General features: G+C 41.7%; 1 protein-coding gene across 2 annotated transcripts in view; it reads right to left on the reverse strand.

The window, feature by feature from the left end:
• The window catches only part of SHISA7 (shisa family member 7), a 194,658-nt gene that overhangs the window by 45,450 nt on the left and 124,715 nt on the right, over window positions 1-24,493 (reverse strand). For both annotated transcript variants that reach the window (XM_089656966.1, XM_089656967.1), the window contains one exon: window positions 21,825-21,979. In XM_089656966.1, coding sequence (XP_089513092.1) covers window positions 21,825-21,979 — 155 coding nt within the window. The remainder of the gene's footprint in view (window positions 1-21,824; window positions 21,980-24,493) is intronic.

The raw sequence follows: 24,493 nt of genomic DNA on the forward strand, positions 1-24,493 counted from the left end.
TGAAACCAGTCAACTGGTTCTGGGAGGAGAGCTAGATGTCAAGGTATGTAATCCCTGTGCAGAACAATTGGAAACAAACTCTTTCAGGCAGTGCTGAACAACTTACTTATCTTGTGAAACTACGCGTTTATTGTCGTCATCCTTGTCCCTAGCTGCTTAAAAAAAGCAGGATTCACAAAGAATTGTGCCTGCTAAGGCACAAGTGCCACAGGCCCAACAAACACCTGGTCTAGGGTGAGCATGATGGCAGTGAGGGTGATATTTGGAGGAGGAGCCGGAACCTCTTCTATGATGCTGTCTAAATCTGTCAGGGCAGGAGCGGTGGAATGGACGGGCAGGCCTAATGGTAGGGTTACGCACCGACTGACGACAGCCACCACCCACAGACCGGAGTCCCTCAGGGTGCGGAGTCTAAGCCCCAGGCTGCCTTTCACCAGGGCCCCTGATGGTGGGGATGGACTTGACGCAGCCAGGGACCTGGTCGCAGCCCCTGAGTAACCGCAGCTGCGGTAATGGCCACCGCCAATGGCGTATAGCTGGTGGGAACCAGATGGGAAACGATAGCGTAGTCGGACAGGCCGGGTCGATAACAGCGGGACAGACAGTACAGAACGGTAGGCAAGAATACACAGGTCATGAGCCGGGTTCAGCAACGGGAGGTCAGATAAAGGAATAAGACAGAGAATAGTCTTAGTCAAAGCCGAGTCGGTTTCCAGGAGAGCAACGAGAGTAGAACAAGAGCTTGCTGCAACACAATCATACAGGACACGAATGCAAAGAGCAAGTGCAGACGACAGGCTTAAATGTGATCAACCACACCCCTCTGGAGGAGGGACTGCAGAGGCCTGAAAACATAAAAGGCTCCCACCATGCTTTGCAGAAACCTAAGATGGATGCCAGCACATGGAGCAGCACCAACCGCTGAGGAAATGTAGGACCTTGACAAAATCTTGATGAAGACGTGGCCATGGATGACCTGGAAACGTCTTGCTTGTCTGGAGGAATAATGGCATTCTGATTTGGTGGGGCAAAAAGCTCATTAGTCAGCTTTCCAATGCAATTAAAGAGAGAAAAACCCCTACCTGAAGGATGATCCTTACCTTCTTGACAAAGGCTGATTACAAAGAGGTGGTGATAAATCCATGACTCAGGGCAAAAGGGTATGCCTTGCAGAAAGCTAAGCATGAAACAGAAGAGCAGTCTGAGTGGACAGACCTACTTCATATGTAGCACCCTCTAGTGTAATAGATAGGTAAATTTAGCTTGGCTCACAGCGTAGCTGAAGTGAGCATGTCTGAGAGGGGTCAAGCTCAGGTCAGACTGGAGGGCTCTCCAGGACAGACCTCTATCTCCCTGGCTTTTGAGGTCCATGGAAACTTCTAGAAGCTAGTGAGCGGAGGGGCAGAAGCAAGGATCTGACTATTTATGGGTGTCTGACCAATCCCAGGCAGGAGGTCTGGCACTGTGTTAAGGTGGGCCTATAAATATCAAAGAGCCTAGCCAGCAGGAAGCCTGGTGATCGGGTGAAAGATGAAGTGCTGAGGACGGTGAGGTCTGGGAGGGGACCCCAGGGAAGAGGGGTTCTGCTTTCAGGCAGAAGCTGAGAAAGGAGAATGAAGGAGAAGAAGTGTGAGAGAGGGAACTTCACTTACTTACAAGTCCTATCCAGGAGACACTCTGCCCAGCATGGAAGACTAGCACGGCAAAAGTATGGACAAGCGGTCTTATCCAAAGCAGCAGGATTCAAGGGACAATCTGAGTACCTCTACACCTCCAGGGCCTACAAGGAAGAAGACTACCAGATGCAATATCCAGCATGCTTTCACATGGACAGTGTCACAGCTAACCTAAATCACTTGCTCTGGGACACTTCACAAAGCAGTAAGGTGGACTGATATTTTCTTACAAAGTGTTGGGACTTTCTGAGTCTCATTCAGGGGACATAGAGCTTCTAAAAGAGGAACCTTTGCTATTGATCATCTAGAGACTGATTATTCCTGAAAGAGTACAGTGCAGGATCTGCATTTTTGTGTACATAGAGAAGGAAGTTTGTCCTCAAGTTATTCTTTCAAGTTAAGTTGGGCATCCCATATTCCCTTATCCCTATCTTAGTTGACTTCCCCCTCAATAAAACAACAAAAACAAGCCCATGTACTGGATTTTTGACTATGTGTGCCTGCTGAAAATGTGTGTTGCCTGGCTGTGCAGGAATAGGGGAACCCAAAATCCAGTGACTCCTTAGCGGGTAGCGCTATACACAAGCAACAAAGGGGACTCAAGCTGTCATCTGCATAGGAGGTTAGACAGGGATCCTGAGCGAGTTTAAATAGCCTGCTCAGCAGATGAGGTCACCACACTGGGAAGCAAGTCCTATTCCGCAAGCACAGGGAGAGAAAGCTCCCTACGGCACCATGAAAACTGCCTAAGAGTAACTGCACATGCCACCTACTGCATATGGGCAGGGCCGATGGTCCTACCCACATGGCCCATCCCAAGCCATTGTGGAACACAGTGCTTGCACTAGAAACAGGGAAGGTATTTCTAAAAAGCTTATACCCCAAAAAAAAAAAACCTGATCTGAACCCACACAAAGAAGCCATCATAAAGCGGAGTTCCAGTCAAAATTAAAAAAAAATAAAAGTCAGCAGCTGCAAAAGCTGCTGTGGCTTCACAGCCGGGTGCCCACTGTGCATGCGTGAGAAGCACTGCACTTTGTGAATGGTCCCGTTGTGTTCTGGGACCTGTCACATGTCCCAGAAGACTAAAGGGAGAGAGGGTAGGAAACTTCCTCTACCAATTGCCTAGATGATAGCAGCGGAAGTGGAAGTGGGTACCTGTCAGACTTGGGTACCCCCAGCTCCCCAAAGGTGCCAATCCTTAACAGAGAGCAGAGGGATGAATTCTTAAAAAGGAAATTCCCCTTTTGGGTGGAGCTCTGCTTTAAGGTTCAGAAAAATGGGGTTCAAACTGACAGGTGGGCAGCCGTGATTTGTTTTCACAAGGTAAGGCTTTGCACAGCCCACATTAGGTCCAAGGAGGAGGAAAAAAGAGGAACGCATAGCCTAGATATATATGAAGGGGTTTCTAATTGGCAGGAGCAAGGGCAGAGACACCCAATCATATCCTGCCATGGTCATAGACAGGAAAAAGTTTTGGCTCTTGCAATGCTTTGAGCCAGTATTAGAGGTGACATTTTGCTATTGGTGAACTGATTTTTTTCTAGGTCTGGAATATAGGAAGTAAATGGATTTGATGGTCTACTTGATCACTTAATCTAGATAGATTATGTTAGGAGTTCATTTGCATGTATTGAACTATCCATTTACCAGAACAGATAATTGGCCAAATAATCAGACAGGGAGGTATTGTAACTTGCAGTTTACTAATTAAGTACAAAGGTAGAAACAATAAAACAAAACAGCTTCAGGGTGGCAAAAACATGAATGAGCTGCAGAATAATAAAAAATTCCCACACCTGGACTCTTTAGTGCAATCTCTCTGCGATTCAACCAATGTAACGTGATTGCAAAACATAGACTCTATAAGACTCTATCACAACAGAAATTCAAGTTAAAGCAGTAATAAACCAAAACCCAAAAATGTAATATATTGCAATTCTATACATTTAGAAATCACACTCGTAGATCTAAAAGTAGCAGCTGACAAAAACAGTTAAATGAATTGTGTACAAACTTATAAATATATATTGCCACGCTATATTTTGTGACAGGTGAAAAATCACGAAGACATAATATTTAAAATAAATCATATAATAAAAAGAAATGTAGTAAAAAATAACACACTTCCTGTATTAGCGTGGTTCCACTTTGGTTGAATGAACACAGGGGGCACACTGGACAGCAGCATTGTCAATTTGGGAGGAGGGGAGTGTTAGATGTACTAGCAGCTTTAAAAACAGCAACAAACTGAAGCCAAACTCTGGCTATTACTTCATAAGCAGTTACAGAAACTTTTTTTCTTTTGGGAAAAAGGTTTTTTTATAAATTTAAAAAAGCTGATCATTGTAAGCACCCCTGTCAGTGGTAAATAGTTTGCCTCATCCCTGGAAATGAAAATGATATGGAAGAAAACTTGTTCTTTTGAAAAACAACAGACCTACTGGACAAATCACCAGGTGAAAAGAAAGATAGCCTGAAAATGAAAACGAATGCAGCCCTAACATCTAATAATTAGTGAGCTGCAATATAATAAATAAAATACAACAACCACGTGCGCCAATAAATGAATAACGAACACCACTTCTTTGGAGCTACCACCTCATATCCCAAAGGATGTCAATAAATATATGCGACCGATGGTGCTTGCTTCCTACTATCAGTAATATGTAAACAAACTCTATACCCAAATGTGCTCATAACAACATTATGCCTCAAATAAAGAAGTGCAAATGATTACAATACAAGTCCACACATCATATATAAGTGCAGAGTCACAAATCATGCATGTTCCATAAACTCCAACACAATGTAGGTAAACAAGAAGTCCATATAAAGTGAATAAAGTGTTCTTACCCACCGTTCCCACTGCTCAGTGATGCCACCACCAATGATCAGAAACACTCCTCACTCACCAGATGCCATTGACCTCCTTATTATACAACAAGAAAAGTCATATAGATATTTGTGGTCACCTCAGGACCTCCTTGCTTGACACCTCTCTCTGTAGTCACCTCCTCATCAAATGGTCAGACGGTATTCCAATGGCATTTAAATGGCATATGGTCCGAAAAAAGAGAAGAGGGATCCTCTCATTGTGTAAAACATATAGTTTAATGGTGTAAAAAAGGTTTACATAAAAAGTATGTTCCCATGAATAAATAAAAGTTAGGCAAACCTATAAGCAATCCACCTTCCTATCGCACAAGAGCCGCGGATCACTCAGCGTGCGTTCCATGATAGATTGGTAGTTCTACTAGGTGTATTTTGTCATCAAAGCGTGACATCTTCAGAAGCAGGTAGTCATGGTGCATGAGTCCAACATATATACTCTGCGACAATAAAACTGCCGATACCATACATAATCTCAAATTATTATTAAAAATAAGAAAAAACAACCAAGAAATGGTGGCTAATGAATAATGCTGACATACTATATATGCTTTATATTACTATAAAAAAATAAAGAATTAAATAAGAGTCAACCCCACCTCCCCAGTGGTATCTAGTAATTTATTTATTCAAACGCCATGTTGTGGTTGAGAATAATATTACCACCCCTCTACATTTAATACCATAATTAAGTGTTCTTGCATGGCAAGACCACTTACTGTTATCTCACATATATATTCTTATTATTATAACCAAATTTACTACCCTAACTCCTCCCACAGTTTTTACACTACATAGACAGTAATATACCGAAACGTGCGAATTGTTCCCGGTTGGTGTGGTATTACTTTGTGGAACGTTTTGCAGAATGGTTCACGAAATATCGGCGTTTTTGTGGTGAAATTGGTCCCATAGGAATGAATGGCGGAATGTTCAAAACTAGAGTGGGAGCTGACAAAAGCTAGAGTGGGAGCTGAAAAATCAGGCCATGATTTCTAAACTGCCATCACTCCCTCATTTTCAAGCCCACCTACACAAATCTTATATCAAAACGTTCAGCTATCACTGATTCCACTAAAAACGTCCACGGCTAAGCCATAGTCCTGATAGTTTTCACAATATGACCATTTGTTTGCAACTCACGCCCCCCATTGACATTCATTGCAACTCCACTCTAGCCACCTCAAATTTGAAGGGCAATTTCTAAACTGCAACTGTGTCTTCATTTTTAATATTTCAGAGACATACTATGCATCAAAATGTAGGTCTGAGTCTTGTGATTCTCACAATATAAAGCTCTTCGGTGTAGGATTTATAATTTTTAAACTACAACCGTTTGAAGATGGCAACTGCCAGTGAAGTGAGCAAGTTGGAGCAGTTTGTTTTTAACCGCACTTCTCTGCCCTTGCTGTAGAGTGAGTTGCCATAGGAACCCAGGTATGTGAGCAGGCAGCAGAGTGACAAGCCACTCAACCCAGTTACTCCGCCCACTACAGTTGTAGATTACTGGTGGAGGCAAGAACACTTCACACAATTTCCCCAGAAATTGTAGCTTTTCTAGTTCTCCTCTATTCTATTAAAATTAATAATAGGCAACCATAGTTGTCAACTATTATTACCCCATTTTAAAGGAAATTATATAACTCCTTAATTTTTTTTTCTTTTACATAAAATATTTTTTTCTCAAAATTCAATACAAAGTAATTAATATCTATCTATATCAATGTTAAAGCCATCTGGAGTCAATTCATATATCCAATGTGTCTCATTCTTTGACACTGCCTTAAACATGTCTGTGCCTCTCCAATGCCACTTCACCTTATCTATGCCACAGAATGTTAACACGATAAGATCCCTGTTATGGCATTGCCTGAAATGGTAAGGCAGGCTATGGTTTTTATCGACCAGTCTTGTACTAAGCATCCGTGTAGTGCTGCCCACGTACTGTTTGCCGCAAGGACACAAAAGTAAATATGTGATATGGGTCTATCCTCCAATAATTGTTTTCTATCTAAAATGGATACCTGATATATGATATCCCTCAACTGAGTTTCTCTATACCCCTTAGCCCTAAATCTATCAATAAGCAATTTTGCCTGGCAATGGAAAACTTTAATATCCTTACAATTACAGTGGATCCACATAAACTGGCCCTTGGGTATGCCCCCAATCCATCTAGGATGATGACAACTATGGACAAGAATATACCCATTGAGGTCCATCTCTTTAAAGAGAGTATGTGTATACAATGAATTGTTATGTTTATATATGACCAAGTCCAGAAAGTTAACCTGTTGAAGATTCCACTGCCCTGTAAAAGAGATATCATATGCATTTATATTTATTTCTTGACTATACTTGTTGTATAACAAGGAGGTCAATGGCATCTGGTGAGTGAGGTGTGTTTCTGATCATTTGTGGTGGCATCACTCAGCAGAGGGAATGGTGGATAAGTGCACTTTATTCACTTTATATGGACATCTTGTTTACCTACATTGTGTTGGAGTTTATGAAACACACATGATTTGGGACTCTGCACTCATATATGATATATGGAGTTATATTTTAATCATTTGCACTTATTTAGAGGCATAATGATCTAGTCTATCTGAAATGGAGGTACAAAGCATCAACACATTTTCAATTTATCTTTGTGGCTATGTGCACTACAGATGTTGGGCTGGGCTTCAGTGTCTCATTATAGGCCCACCCTGCTGACACCACTGGTCCTGGAGGGGCAAGACCAAAATCTTGGGGGAACAGCCAACCCCAGCCTAGACTGTATATACTTATCAAGCTTCTACAGTTGATTTAAATAAGTTATAGTTAGTTTTATTAAATGTTTTATGTTTTGCATTTACTAGTCTTTTAAATGATGATCAAAAATAAGCTGTAAAAGTTATATAATGGTGTTAGATCATACATCATGTTGATTATACCAAGCCAGTGGGATCTACTTTAATGTAGTGTAGAAAATGATCACTGTATGGTTTTAGCTGAGCACAAAGGGACATTTAAAGAGAATGGCAATTAGCATAAACTGCTATTGGTAAAAGACTTATTCATTTACTTTGTTTTCGCACTGCTTTTTCTATAATGGGTAAGCTGGAGCTCAGTTAATTAGAAAAATTAAAAGCTCCTCATGGGTCCTGAAAGACAAGATTGAAGATGTTCAGTGCTTGTAATTACAACGTCTGTAAGGGTGGTAACTCTTCAGCTTGAAAAGTGGCTGGATTCTGAAATGTGTAACTGTGTTGATCACCCTGTTAAGACTTTTATCATCAAATTTCTACATAATTGCAATGGGGTATGGGGTATGGGGATAGGCTGGGAATCACTTCTTTTAAGCATGCCAGACAGAATATTTATAGACATACTCTGTAACCTGTCATTGATTGGTGGATGTGTCTAGGTGGAAACTGCTCCATGCAGTGCTCCTGGTCAATCAAAGTAATGCTGGAGGGTAGGTGGTGGTAAAAGGGACTGCTTACAGAGTGTGGTGGAGTGTAGTTTAGAGGATGTAGCAACCAGTTACATTTTGTCTTATGGCAAGAAATATCTGACTGCATGTGAGCCTAACTTCTAGCATGCAGCTTACTCAGACAGAAGAAAGGTGGGAAGCACCATACAAATCCATGGTGCTTCCTTGAAAATTTGTAGATGATAAGATGCTGAATGTGAATTGAGACACAACAATACTAAAATGACAGCTGGTACAGACACTTATGTCTGCTGTACACCCCAGCTTAAGAAATTGGCGGTTGATTATGAAACGAAGTAAAGTTTTTGTTCAAGTTCCCAACAAATGTAATGTGTGAGGCTCAAGCTATAATTGTTCCCATAAGGGAACCTGAAAGTAACAGTTCAAGGTGCTTTGATGACAATAGGTGAAAGGTGGGAATCTGGACAACCTGTAAAAGTCAGGTGGGTTACAACTTCTAACATATCCTTTTTGTGAAAAACCATCTAAATCCCACATACAACCCTAGAATGAATTCCACAAATACTTAATTCATATACAAATAAATATAAATAAATAATAATAATAACTCCCCTCAGTGACATCAAGACGCACGCACGCCAAACCGGAAGTGTCGCCGCGGCCATTTTTTTGGTTGTCTACATGCGGTTTTCAACCAATTGTTTGATCAGTTAGTATAGAGCCATGGAAGGAGGAATGCTGGGAGCTGGATTTTCCTGTCTTTTAATGTAAGTTTGGATTAAAATTGTTTCCTTAATGCGAATTTTGCCTTAGAGCTTGTTTATCTCTATGAGGATCCTGGAGAAGTGCCCATGATGTGAACTATTGGGAAAAATGGAGTCCTTAAGATAGCCTATGCTTGAAAACAACTACAAAAGGGTAAAAGTACCTGGTATCACCTTTGGCTGGAATATGGAGGGTTGGCATGGAATATTGAGGATTAAAGTGAAAGTTTGGGACTTGGACATTGGACACTATTTGATTTGGAGTTTTGGGACACTATTGAAAGTGAATTTTTTGGACACAAATTACGTATTTGTATTTTTATATTATCTTATTTTATTTATATTTATTTGTATATGAATTAAGTATTTGTGGAATTCATTCTAGGGTTGTATGTGGGATTTAGATGGTTTTTCACAAAAAGGATATGTTGGATTGTGTACTTTCTAGGGAGAAAGTGTGACTTTTTGGTGGGAATTGAAGGAATTTATTGATTGATGGGTTACAACTTCTGACATGACCTCCCACTAGGAAGGTTTTGCAAAGTGTTGCAATTAATTGTCAGATGTTAAAATGGTATGTAATTTAACAAAAAAGAAGTGTCTATGCAATGCCTTTATTTTGGATAGACATGCTTCAGCACTTCTAGAGTCAAACTTTATCAACCTACTCTACTTTACACATTTTCCAATTGGGTAGTGAGGCAGCCCATCATTGTTAAGGGCCGCTAAGAGTGTATAAGAAATGGGAGGTTGCCAACATGTTTTGACACTGCCAGAAAATTTCAGAGTTGCAGAGGTAGGAACTGTAATGAAGTTATTATGTGTTCCTAGTGTAAGGAGAGACATAAACAGGGTAGTTAGGGTAGGTACAGGGTAGAGTAGAGCAGCAATGGAAAGACTGTAATGAATGGATGAACTTTAGGCAAATACACTGTATAATACCATGCTGTACGTGATTAGTATAACCTCTGAAAAGAGGGTCTGCATTTGGACACTGTTTGCTGCGTTCCATTGGAGAAATGTTCCTTCACTTCTCATTGCAGCGACACGCCAGGCAGCGAAAAGAAATCTTTTCAAAGTGATGGGAACACAGATGTCACCAAAACAGATTTCCCGATTGGAACATTGCCTCTCACCTTCTGGTATATTTGGAACTCAAAACTGTACTTCTCATTAATTTTAGCCATGCTTACTGGTTGTGGACTGAGAGATTTCAGTTGTGTTACATATGGATTGACGTGCAAAACCTGACATGCATGTGACTTAAATGTAACCTAAATATTGTGTATAGGCAATGACAGAAAAATTACCAACCTTTGCTAAATCTATCTTCATGACATGGGCAGCACAGTGGCTAAATGGTTAGCACTTCCGCCTGGCAGTACTAGGGCCGTTGGTTCGAATTTCAACCATGGCACCACCTGCCTGGAGCTTGCATGTTCTCCCTGTGGATGTGTGGGTTTACTCCAGGTACTCCGGTTTCCTCCCACACTCCAAAGACATGCTGGTAGGTAAAACTGGCTCCTGTCTAAATTGGCCCTAGTATGTGTATGTATGACTGAAAGTTAGGGACCTTAGATTGTATGCCTCCTGAGGGTTAGGGACTGATGTGAATGTACAGTATATATGTAAAGCGCTGCATAAATTGACAGCGCTATATAAGTACCATAAATAATGACATCTGTTGATGCTGGACAAAAATAACAACAGATAATGTTCCTTTCCAAAAGAAGACTTTTCTGTGACCTACTGCTAAATGCTTTAAAAGACAAGCTAGGTACTTAAACAAAAATGATCTAAGTCAGATATATGAGCACTGTTTACTTGTAAAATATGTTCATTTTTTAGGTTAGTCATTGTTTTTTCTACTGCCCCCTGTAAAGTCTTACCTAAAGTCTGAGACATACAAAGACCAAACTGAATGGGGAAAATGGGGGTGTCAAACTGAACACAATTCCCTAATTTTCCTCCAAAGTTGATAAAGCAAATGTTCAGATTTAAATCTCTTCTCAGTACTAGACAGCCAGGTAAGGTGATACATTTGACAAAAAAATCTAGCTTAATGCATAATTGACAAAAAAATTAAAAGTTCAAGTGAGAAAGAAAGTAGAAATGTTATAAAACCCTAGGTTTGCAAAAGAGTCCTACTGGGCCCTGTCGTAAAGTATATGGCCTGAGTTTCAGAACAACTAGGAACACACACCTGTAAGTCTATTTTGTTTTGACCTATAATTGAACTCCCAAAGCAAAATTGTATACATAATTCATTATTTCTGCTATGATGCAGTTACCTTCATAAATAGTGGTTACACTAATATAGAAGAAGTTACCAATCAGTTAAACACCAAACACACCTATGTTACATGGTCCAAGAAGCTAAAAAGATACATTAGACCACCAAAGAAAAACATTCAGAGAAACTGTATCATATTTGGTGTCTATCAAATCATAATTTTGTGCTGTTAAATATTATGTTGGTTGTTGGATTGTGAAACCTTGTCAGACCATTTGATAGAGTGCCTTTGGATTTGCTACACCCTCTCCATAGACAACAAAATGCTGTTGAATTTAACATTGGAACTACTATAGATACTGAAAATCGTGTTTCTGAGGGCCAGTCACTCTGCTATATCAGACTGGACTTTGCAAGCAAATTGTACTCAAAGACCAGGCAAACATTTCTTACGTATTGTGGAGAGAGTGAATCCCTTTTGTCCTACTGTTGATATTTCCACTTTTGTAATATATTTTCTGTAAATATTCCCTTCACTCATTAAGCTGAATCTCTGAATACTCTAACTAGAACTGAAAAAACCTTTGCCCTCTGTGAGGACTGCAAAATTGTAAAACTCTGTTCCATTCCTGTCTGGCCATGGTAGTGAGTGCTACAGACATTTCGTAAAGGCCAGAATTGCAACTCTTCAATTGCAATTCTGTTAAAACATGTGCTGGCAGCTACTGAGGGTATGTGAAGTTGGTTAATTGCTCAATTAATCTGCTCCAGTAGCAATCACTCAGATTCTACTGGTGCTTATACTGGGTTTCTTTGTACAGGGTAGAATCTGAAAGTATAATAATCAAAAGCTGGCCTGTGTGTTTCTGTAGCTGCCAAAACCATTACCCAGCCCATTCTCAATGCTTAAAATGTAATACAAAGCCTAATTTTTTTAGAGTAGAGATTGTATATATGCTTCTGGTTAGCACTTCCACCTGGAAGCACCAGGGTCGTTAGTTTGAATCCCAACCACTGCACTACCTGTCTGGAGTTTGCATGTTCTCCCTGTGCCCCTGTGCCTCTGCGGGTTTCCTCCCACACTCAAATGACATGCTAGTAGGTTAATTGCCTTCTTTCTAAATTGGACACAGTATGTTTATGTATGAGTGTGAGATAGGATCCTTAGATTGTAAGCTCCTTGAGAACAAGGAATACGACTGTACAATATATGTGGAAAGCACTGAATAAATTGTCAACGCTATACAAACATATACAGCATATATGTAATAAATTATTACTAATGTTTTCTGTCTCTGTTACACTGTTGGCCATTATCTGTCTGAACTGAAAAGTTAGCTGTTCTGCAGTAAAGTATGAAAATTGTGACTAACAGAAGGATTATGGTTCACTATACAAGGTATATTTGCAAATTCGTTTAGCAAGAGCGTAGTTCAACTGGAGATCAGCTGCAGTAATGTATTGAGGTGCATCAGAGCAAAAAGTTGTACAAAGCATTACAGTTGTTTTTTTGTAGAATGCAGCCATATCTTGGGTACAGAGGACCCTTCCTCCCTGTGTGAAACCTATGGCTTTTCTATAAAGGTCCAACATGGCCCCTGTTGAGTCTGCAGAGTGAATGAGCTTTACTGATTGCAGAGCTATAAGTGTGATTCAGCATGGGGACCTCTGCAGAAAGACCACTGATTTCACACAGAGGGCAAGGGACCTCCTCTGCAGCATGATGGCAGAAAATTAACTAACATTTTGCACACTTGTTTTAAAGCACCTGAAATATACTGTACAGTATGTAGCTGATACCAACTGCAAGTTCAATGGTGCTTTAATTAAATATGTATATCTCTTTCTTTCTTCCTATGTATGAAACAGTTTTTTATTTTATATATTCCTATAACACGTCTTTATATTTGTCATATGCTTGGATAATGACTTTTCCTGTAAATGTTTGAGATTTTTGTATATGAGAAATATCACACCTTCTGTTAAATCTGAAGCACAAGAAGACAAACCCTCTCGCTACGATGCGGTAGTATTTACTCACAACCATGGCTTTGCAACTGCATTCCGCATTCTTCTGTGCAAAATATGTCATCTCCTGAAACATCTTATTTGTAGAGCGATGCTGGGTTGTGTCACTTTCTACACAAGCAACACATCTGAATTGCTGGAAAGTGCCAAGTAACAAGACTTAATATTAGTAAATGCATGAAAGTTTGATGAAAGGAGACAATTTCCAATGGAGCGGTGTGCTGATGCGTAAAAATTGAAAGCAAGGCCTCAGGAATGGTTATTGTAGATAGCAGTATAAAAAGAATGTTGAACTGTATGACTAATACATATGAGGCAAAGGATTTTCATCACAATGTGTTCTCTGGGATATTATGAATTAACTCTCTGCACTCTCCCGTCTACTAAAATAATTCCAGTATAGTTAAAAAGCATGATATAGTATCATAATGAGGAGCTGTTGAAATCACCTAACAAAACCAATTACCAATCCTTTATAACACAAGACTACAGATCTGTGTATCCTACATCCTCACAAATAATATGCATTTATTCTTTCCACAAAATTTATACTTGACTGGGGCAGGGAAAACTCAACATAATAGGGCAGATTTACTAAAACTGGAGAGTGCAGAAACTGGTGCTGCTTTGCATGGTAGCCAATCAGATTCTATCTTCAGTTTGTTTAATTAAGCTTTCGACAAAAAAACATGGAAACTGATTGGTTTCTATGCAGAGCTGCACCAGATTTTACACTCTTCATTTTTTGTAAATCATCCTCTTTGTTTCTGTTCCTGGTTAAAGGACATGTTTTTTAATTCTTAAAATGAAACAGCCTTCTTCCCTAGCCCTCTAAATGCATGCAGCTAAACTATACCCCCTTTCCCCCCTCTCCCAGGTCCCACTTACATTCTCCATTGGTGGAACACTCCTGAGTATTCTGCAGCCCAGCGGGTAAAAGTTTAAACTGGACTGTCAATGCCTGCACAGTATTGTCCCATTGACATGAATAGGATGTACTTGTACTTCAGGAGCAACCTCCCATGAATAGGACATCATCGCCTCTCCAACCTCATTCAGTCAGAGAATGCTTTGTATCCATTGAGAAAATGCTAATCCGGTGTTTCTCAACCATTTTTTAGTCAAGACACCCTTTAAAATTCTGCACAATTTCGAGTCACCCCATTATAGTATGCAAACAACCTAAACTAGTAGTTTTACACATCGCAGCAATATTTACACAGGTGGACTCACCACATTAGAAGTGATTTAGACTTTTAAAGCAATGACATCTTTGTACACTGAAACTCAGGGCTTCTTGTAGGGGGCTTGGGCCCCATCACTTAATGGGGGGCCCGGATAGCTGGCAGCTTAAAGTTTCAATGACATGTTCCATAAAGGGGGGCAAACTGACCATTCGGGACTTCCTGAGGGCCCGAGGCCAGTACAGGCTCCCATGAGAGGCTCCATCACTGCACCTCTACTTGTTGCAGCACCAATCATACTCCATCAAACTTGCCTGCAAAGTGGTCTCTGTTTGCAGTGCTCTCCTCAGCAGTTCAATTTCCTATTAGTCATGTTTTCTAGATCGGTGACATGTGATTGGTCCCCCCATCCTCCCCACAGAGACACATCCCCTTATGTGAGAACAGGACAGAGACAGCGGAGCGCCTGGTGTCTGACCACAGAACAGGGAACACCACCTCTGGGAGAGCCATGCATGACAAACCCTGCCCCTACTCTGCAACCCAGCCAGCGGCCACTCAACAGCCACCCGGGATCACTGTCCCAGCTCTGCAGCCCTGATCTCCCATTCATTCTGCTCTGTCCCCAGCTAAAAAGAGCTGGAGATGATCCTGTGTGTGATTGGAGGATGATCTTCACACACTCCTGTGAAAGGGGCTATGAAGGCAGCAGATTTCAATACACAGCAGCATCTCTAGATCCTAGCTGCCTGAGCCTCCCTCACCCCCTCACCCTCTCTCTCACCTTGCACCTCATTCAACCCCCCTCAACTCCCTCTCCCACTCCCCTCACCTCCTCCCCTCTCTTTCCCCCCTCGCTCCCCTCTCTCTCACCTCCCCCCTCTCTCACCCCCCTCACTCCTTTTCTCTCTCACCTCTCCTCTCTCATCGCTCTCTCTCTCTCATCTCCCCCCACCTCCCTCTCTCTCTCTCTCTAACCCCCCACCCCCTCTCTCTTTCTCACCTCCCACCAAGCCCCACCCTCTCACCCCCTTCTGTCTCTCACCCTCCTCCCTAACCCCCTCTCTCCATCCACCCCCTCTCTCTCTCACCCAGTTCCCTAACCTTCCTCTCTCCCACTACCACCCTCTCTCACCCCTCTTCTCTCTCACCTCACTCCCCCACCCCCCTTTCACCCCTCTCTCTCTTTCACCTTCTCCTCTCACCCCCCTCCCTCTCACCTCCCCCTCTCACCCCCCATCTCTCTCACCTCCCCCCTCTTTCTCACCCCTCTATTTCTCTCACCCCCCCTTTCTTACCATTTCTATGTCACCCTCCACCCTTCTCTCTCACCCCTACCCCCCCCCCCTCTCTCTCGCTCTCTCTCTCTCTCACACCCGTCTCTCTCTTACCCTCATCTCTCCCACCTCCCCCCATCTTTCTTTCATCCTCCCTTTATCACCTCCTTCTCTTTCCCCCCACCTCAGGGGTGGGATTGGGGGCCCCATCTTGTAGGCTGTACGGGGCCCCATGATTTTTAACAGCAGCCCTGCTGACACTGACTGATATTCCAATGTTTCTTCTCTCCCTCACTCAGCTAATATTACCCCAGTGTTGATAGAGGGGCAAACAAGGATGCTGTGCAGGCACCCGACGTCCTCCTTATCAACAGATGATATTATTGGTTGTTAGAATGCTGGCAGCTAAAAGGTTGTAATGGTGCACAATGAAAACATGTGGCTTTGTGTAACTAAAAGGCAGGCTTGATCCACCCTCTGGCTTGTATACAATATTTGGCCAATTTTTAGGCATTTTGCCAAGGCACCCCTGAAGAAACGTGAAGGCACCCCAAAGTACCTTGGCACCCTGGTTGAAAAAGGCTCTGCTAAGCAATCTCTGAATGGTGATGTGAAAAGTGGCCAATCTCCTGTGTTCACAATGCAGCAGAGCAGCAGCTCAGCACAGGACTCGGAAGCTGGTATATGGGCAGCACAGTGGCTAAATGGTTAGCACTTCCACCTGACAGTACTAGGGTCGTTGGTTCAAATCCCAGCCATGGCACCACCTGCATGGAGTTTGCATGTTCTCCCTGTGACTGCATGGGTTTCCTCCGGGTACTCCGTTTTTCTCCCACACTCCAAAGACATGCTGGTAGGTTAATTAGCTCCTGTCTAAATTGTCTCTAGCATGTGTATGTATGAATGTGAGTTAGGGACTTTAGATTGTACGCCCCTTGAGGGTTAGGGACTGATGTGAATGTACAATATATATGTATGTAAAGCGCTGCGTAAATTGACAGTGCTATATAAGTACCTGAAATAAATCAATAATAGTATGGAGTAGCGGAGCAATGTCTACTACAGTGAATTCCAGCTATACAACAAGTATGGTATATGCATATCGATAACATAACTATGTAAAAATACAATACCTGGAATTCATCTTTAAATATTACGATTCACAAATTACCTTCAACTGCTTGCAAAATCATTATTGGATTCTGATGACCTAATGAATGTGTCAATTGCTAACTGATTATTTCACTACCATTTATGTAGCGCCATAACTGATAATTATCAGTCAACTCCTTTTCCCACAGTTGCGTGGGTTCCAGGGCAGCCCTGAGATTCTCAGCAGCTCAGGAAGGTTTCACACAAGATGAGGCAGAGATAGCTGGGAAATCAATCTTCAGCCAGGTGAGCAGTTCTCCACTGTCAGAACCAGCATACGGACAGTCAGGCAGGAGCCTAATATCACATAGCTTCCCTGGAAGACCTGGCTACTGTGGGGAGCACCTCTGCCATTGCTTCTAGAGAACTCCACATACTGTGGGTGCCCTAAACCCAGATCCAACAAGCACCAGAGCTTCTATGGACTTCACTAAGAGAAATGCTCTTTATGAGGACAATGACAAGTTGCTGAGTTTTTGCCCTTTTACTAAAGTAGTGACTCTCAGACTCTCTGTTGTAGTCTTATAGAGACTATGCTATGCATACCCATGTTACTCTGAGCCGCAGAGACAATTGCTGTGCAGAGTCCTTCTTGAAGCTTTCACAACCTGTTTTGTAATATTCTGCAGTGTGTGCATGCTCTTTGGCATTCTGAACTTGTTTTGCATTATTGCTGCTAAATTTGCACCTGTTTAGCAAACTGCAAGTTACGGTTATCTCTGTCTGATCATTCAGTCAATTATCTATCCTCTTAAAGTTACATTTTCATTAGCTAAGATGATAAACCTAAAAAAAAGTTGCTAAAGCATAGTGAAATTTGCTAAATGCAGAAGGTGCAAATGATGCTGAGTTACCAGGACAGGCAAAGTGTTAGCAATTGCTTAAGACTACATTAACACTTTTGCTTTTTGCATTGCATTACTTTATTAAAACCAATGGATAATGTATAATTCATGTTATGCTCTGGGCTTTTGTAAAAACACACATGAAAATTGGTAACTGTGGAAAACACAATTCAAGGCACAGATGCTCGACAACTAAAAAAATTAGAAAATCTGATGGAACACTCAGCTGTATTTATCAGCCTGTGCTAATAAGATTTGCCTTTCTTACCTTACCACCAACAGTCAGATTAAAATGCACAATGGAAAATGGTAGCTGAAAATCAAATGTGGCAGCCAACAAAGTTTGTATTTAGCTCATGAGCAAAAGAGGGCCTACTGTAATTTTCTTGGGGCTCAATACTCTCATTTGAGTCCCCAGGACAGAGGTTATTTACTTGTGTGACATCTTGTTATTGCTAAGGGCTCATTCACACAGGAGCTTAGCCTGGTGCAATAACTAAGTCATCTGTTTACTTTTTTCCCACCACTGAGCTGTATTCAGTCAACCCATAGAATCTGATGGGTGCAGATTCACCAGCACAGGTGAATGTGACAGGTACATTGACCTAGAGGCACAGATCTGCATCCAAGTCCATGCACCTATCCCTGTAGTGAGTCTACACAGCCAATGCATACCCATTCAATTTCAATGGTCTGCCTGCATGTAGCCAAGCATTGGAAAAAAAAGGTAAGCAAACGGTCCTAGCTGCTGAACAGAGCTTAGTGAATGTAACCTAAAGGGAATGTATAGAGTTTTTTATTATAGTTATTTGTTTCTTATTTGCAAGAAAAAAGATAACATTTACATTTTTTTTTCCAATCAAATACCTTGAAATATTTAGACTTCATTCACATGGGCCCCGAGCCTAGCACAGCATAAAGAACCATTTGTTTATCTCTCTGGAGTAGCATGCAGTTGCATGCAGGCAGCCTATTAAAGTGAATGGAGTTGTATGGACTCACCCACACTGCCAAGTCTGAGAGATACACAGGGATGGGTGCACAGGCCAGAATGCACAATGTCTATATTCGGGACCCTGCACCTGTCTCTGCATATCTGTCAAATTCAGGTGTGTATCCATTCACTTTTATGGGCTGCCTGCATGCAGCTCCACGCTTCTCCAGAAAGATAAACAGCCCTTCATGCTGTATGGGGCTCAGCGTTTGTGCGAATGATGTCTTACAATTCAAGCTTTAGTGGGCAAGATACATCTTTAATGACACAAAGTTATGTAATAGGGTTGCTATTTGGAGATGTTTGAAAAATAAAAATGTTTTAGAAATTCCAAAGTTGGCAGGGCTGTAGAAATTATTTTTTTTTTCTGGGGGGGAGAGGGGGTTCAGCCTTGGGCACCCAGAGAATAATTAGGTGGTGTGCACAGTGTGCTGCAGCAAGGTATTGGTGTGCCAAAGTTGCTCTAACAGTGGGGGTGGGGTTAATCTTGAATCTTGAATCTAATCACTGTTTACAGGATAGCACTTGTACCCACAAAATATGATTTAATTACTGTGCCAAGCAAGTCTTAAGCTGGCCATGGATTGAAATTTGGCTGGTTCAGCAGGGACCTGCCAAATTTTATTGCATGCATGGCCACTGTGGTTGGACAGAAGTGGATCTACCAATAGACTTCTGTACAAATGACCTGTCAGAAAAAAGCTGCTCAATCAGCACTGCAGGCACTAGCCTGCAGTGCTGATCTTTGTATTCAGATGGTGGGGGAGACTCCTCGCTGCCAGAATTCAGTAGTGTAGCAGGGAGGTGAATGGTGCAATCGGGTCATTTTTTTTTTGTTCTACCCACTGGTTGAATTAAGAAAACTACCCATGTATGGCCAGTTTTACAGACATGAACAAACCTCAGCATATTCATTTGTAAAAAATTAAGCTCTTCTATTATGTATGCTTTTCTGCTCACAGCTTGACTTCAGGAAGAACCCCAGTAACTACTGAGCAATGAGCAACTGTTATACAATAAAAAGAGTGCAGTGGTCAAAAATATTTCATATACAACCAAGGGTACAGAATGCAGTGGTCAGGAGTATTTCATACACATCCCTCCCAGTCATGAAATGGTGTCCTCCCCAAGACCCTTTCCTGCACAGCACAATCCACTTTGTGGCTCTCTCTGCTCTTCCTTTAGGGACACTTTCTACTTTCTCACCTTTCTCCAGCTCCCTGCACCATGCAAGCTGTGATGTGTGTCAAGCTGGGTTAAAAGTCTGGCCATCCATGCAACTGATCAGGTTCCTCCTCTCTTCCCTGCTAGCTGGGCTGTCCTTCCATGGACCAGGGGGAGGAGGAGTAAGCTGGCATAAGGATGCATGGACTGTGCAGGTCATGCCCATAAAATGGCCATCAGCCTGCACCAGGGATGGATGTTAATTTGGGGCTCCTATATTCTTCCCCTTCATATGCCACTGAAAGTAGTGGAAAGTTCAATATTTCCAAATGCAAAATAATACACACAGGGAAAAATATTTCTCTCAGGGTACAATATTGGAGGTACATGTTGGTCAAAGGTACAGAAGAAAAAGATTTGGGTATGATTATTTCAAATGATTGCAATATGAGCAAACAGTGTGGCCAGGAAATAGGGAAAGCAGTAGGATTGTGGGGTGCATCACTACAGGGATCATAAGAGGGAAAAGGAGGTCTTGGTTCCCCCAAATAGATCTTTAAAGGCTAGGTTCACCTTAACAAAAATGAATCTACACACGTTTTTGCAGGAATAATGTGGATAACGAGTGAAATGTCAACCTGCAATCTCTTCTTCTAGCTCTCTGCCCATACCTCTGTATGAGCTGTCAGTGGAGAGCAGGAGGGAGATTCAATGGACTGCAAGTGCACTGATTACAAAATTCATAGTCCTTCGCAGGGGCGGACTGACAACTCATGGGACCCCCGGGCAATAGGGAATCATGGGGCCCCTGTATCCTTGCCCATCTCAAAAAAGCCTATGAAAAAGGTACCAGGGGCATCTCATGGGGCCCCCTACTGACCCCGGGCCCTTGGGCAGTGCCCGAGTTTCCAAATAGTCAGTTCGCCCCTGGTCCTTTGAGAACTGCAAGCCTGTCTGCCATGGTGGAAGACAGGCCTTGCAGTTCATTCATTTACAGATTTGAAAAGTAACAGCCGCTGCAATAAAGTAGAACCTCTGCCTGCTGTCACAGAAGTATTGTGAGAGTGGAAGGGAGGCATTTTCACCATGTTACATGTTACATTCTAAATACGGGCGTAACCTGAAGCAAAAGGTGAACTTAGCTTTTAAATAGGTCTATGCTGTGTTCAGTTCTGGAGACCTCAGTTACAAAAAGATATTGATAAGATAAAACAAGTCTGCCAGAGACAAGCAACAAAAATGGTTAATGGATAAAACATATCAGGAAATTATTATGTATAGTGTTCAGGGGAAAAAGGAAAAGGGGGACATTACTGAAATCTTTAAATACACTAAAGCTGGCTACACATTATACAATTTTTTTCTTGAGTTTTACCTTCAACTATGTAGTGCAAGGGCCTGCCTGATTGCATACAATTTGAACGTGTTTAACCTCACATTATATGGTTTTGGTAAATCTAAAGGAAATTGTACAAACAACAATTGTATAATGTGCAGCCAGATTAAGGGTATGAATAAGACTCGGGAAGCCAGTGTCTTCAATATAAAGCTAAGATTAAGGATATGACCTCAAACCAGCAGGGAAAATGTTCAAAATTAATTTTAGAATGTATTGTTTTATGGAAAGTGTAGTGGATGCTTGGAACAGACCTACTGCAGTGGGAGTAAATCAACAGTAAAAGAATTTAAACATGCATGGGACAAAAGGGTTAAAATATAAAGTATAAAAAAATAAAATCCAAATGTTAAAAAGAAGACTCCAACAAAACAAAAAATAAGAAAAGAAGCAGACTCGATGGTCTACTTGGTCTTTTACTACTGCCACTATCCTATGTTTCTATTACATATTAATATTTTATACTTGTGCAGTTCTGCGCTTTGCATATGTTTAAAAAGACTAAATCTTATTGCTTTGTTAAGAGAAACCTGTTGTTTACAGAGTTCAATAACTAAAGCTCAGATTTTTACACAGCTGAACAAGTCATGTTTTTCTACAGTAGCACCTAAATATTCCAGTTCAATTTGTTGTTTCTGATAAGACATTTGCTCACATGATGTTCATTTAAGCCAATAAAGTATTGTAAAGAATGAGCTGTCATATAAATATTTTTTGGTCACTTTTGAATTATAGTCTGGGTAAATCCCCACATTTCCCCTTCCCCCATTTACTTACCATGGTTGTTCTTTGCTGACTTTACGGGGTTATAGAGGTTTTTTGGAGGACGAGATGGTCCATTGTCATGTTGCCCTGAAGTCACAGTTGTGCTGTTATTTCGTTCTCCATGGCTCCCTGCAACGGACTGGTGGCGGAGGATGTCCACAAGAGCTCTGAAAGAGTGATACAGGTAAACACCATACATTATGCCATATAAGAAAAAATGTCTGGAATTAAAGTGTGTTTAAGGGTAGTTTTTTGGAATTTTGGACTGAGTAGGGAAGGCCTAGAATGCCTATCACATTTTTCTGGGAATATATTTTTGTCTTTTCTTTGGTTAGCTATACACTCACAGATAGCCCATCAGCTAAACAAGAAAAGTCAAATAGTGACTGTATATGATAGGATGGAGTCACTGTTCGGGCAAAAATTTCCACTTGGTTCTTGTGTTTGTTAAAATAGCTTTTTGAGCCAAATAGTGCTGACATGGTCACCCATGACTCAAATTTCCTGATAAATCAGCCAAAATTCAAGCCACATATGACCAGCTTAAGTATCCTGGTTACCATTGTCATCAGGACTGAAATCCTAAATTTTGTGTTTTTGCTGGAAAAGGAATAGAGGGGGGATCCTCAGAAGGGGACATTTCTTCCAGTGACAACAAATTAAAAGGGGAATCACCCCACTTTGTAAACATTTCTTCTAACTTCCATCTCTAAGACAGAAAGCGAAGAGAAATCTCACCAATAGGGTACACAGCAAAAAATAAACTGACACAGGTCTTAACCCTTCCTTACTATATCCAAAACAAAACAAGAAAAGTTTTGGCAATACTTACACTTTAAGTAAGCTACAAAAATTACAAAATATAGGATAGAAGCATTAGAGTCTGCCTTTGTTTTTTAGCTACAGTACTGTGCAAAAGTTTTAAGCAGGTGTGAAAAAATGCTGTAAATTAAAAAAAGCGTTCAGAAATAGAAGTATTAATAGTTTATTTTTATCAATTAACAAAATGAGTTAAAAGAAAATTAAACGAACAGAAGGGAAATCCAAGTCAAATCAATATTTGTTGTGACCACCCTTTGCCTTCAAGACAGCATCAATTCTTCCAGGTACACTTGAAAACAGTTTTTGAAGGAACTTGGCTGGTAGGTTCTTCCAAACATCTTGGAGAACTAACCACAGATCTCCTGTGGATTTTTCACTAAATTTGTATCGCTAGTAACTGATCTTAAGTCATTTGTATGTGACCACTGCAGATGCTTCATTAGGCTATTGATGTCCTGCTGTAAAATAAATTTGGGGCAAATCACACACCTCCCTAATGGTATGGCATGATGAATAAGTTTCTGCCTGTATTTCTCAACACTGAGGACACCATTGGTCCCAACCAAAAGTCCAACTCCATTTCTCAAAATGCAACCCTAAACATGCAAGGAACCTTCACTATGCTTCACTGTTGCCTGCAGACACTCATTAGTGTACCACTCTCCAGCCGTTTGTTAACAAACTGCCTTCTGCTACAGCCAAATATTTAAAATTTTGACTTATCAGTCCAGAGCACCTGCTGCCATTTTTCTGCACTCCAGTTCCTATATTTTTAAGCATAGTTGAGTTGCTTAGCCTTGTTTCCACATCGGAGGTATGGCTTTTTGACTGCAATTCCTCCATGAAGACTGCTTCTGGCCCTACTTCTCCGGACAGAAGATGGACGTACCTGGGTTCCACTGGTTTCCGCCATTTTTGTGCTGATGACACTGCTGGACATCTTACGATGTAGAAGGGAAGTATGCACAATGTGTCTTTCTGCTGCTGTATTAAGTTACGTGGCTGACCACTGCATCTACAGTCCTCAACTTTGCCCCAATCAATGGTGTCCTCAATGCTAAGAAATACAGGCAGATACTTATCCATTATGCCATACCATCAGGGAGGTGTGTGATTGACCCTAAATTTATTCTGCGGCAGGACAAAGACCCCAAACATACAGTCAATGTCTTTAACCTCCTCCTGTCTGCCATATAGTAATATGATGGAAGCACGGTGGTTCTCTGGCTCTGGTAGGACGTCATATGACGTCCTCCCATTCTAACCGTGCATGCGCGGCTCCCGAAGCGTGCAGCGCAGCGATCGGTGATGCGCTGTGTCCCTCGGACACAGTAGATCACCAATCCACGGAAAGAGCCGAAGATGTCGGCTCGGTCATGTTATCAGCTGTGTCCAATCACAGCTGATCACATGTAAACAGGGAAATGCCGGTTATCAGTTATTTCTCTCCCCACGAGCTGTCAGCTGTCTCTCCCCACGAGAGGAGAGCCGGTAATCGGCATTCCTCGGAGGGGACATGTACACAGATCATCAGAGCACTGATGATCAGTGTGCCCTGATGATCTGTGTAGCCCCAGCAGCGCCACCTGTCAGTGTCCATCAGTGCCAGCTCTCAGTGCTCATCCATGCCACCTGCCAGTGCCCATCAGTGCTCCATTTCAGTGCCCATCAGTGCCACATCAATGCCACATATCAGTGCCCATCTGAGCTGCCTTTCAGTGTCACCCATCAGTGCCAGTCAGTGCCACCTAACAGTGCCAGTCAGTGCCGCCTATCAGTGCTAGTCAGTGCCGCCTATCAGTGCCACCTATCAGTGCCATATATGAGTGCTGCCTTTCAGTGCCCATCAGTGATGCCTG

This window comes from Staurois parvus, unplaced genomic scaffold, assembly GCF_062004578.1.
Source record: "Staurois parvus isolate SC_StPar_1 unplaced genomic scaffold, SC_StPar_1.0 ptg000953l, whole genome shotgun sequence".
NCBI classification, from domain to species: Eukaryota; Metazoa; Chordata; class Amphibia; order Anura; family Ranidae; genus Staurois; species Staurois parvus.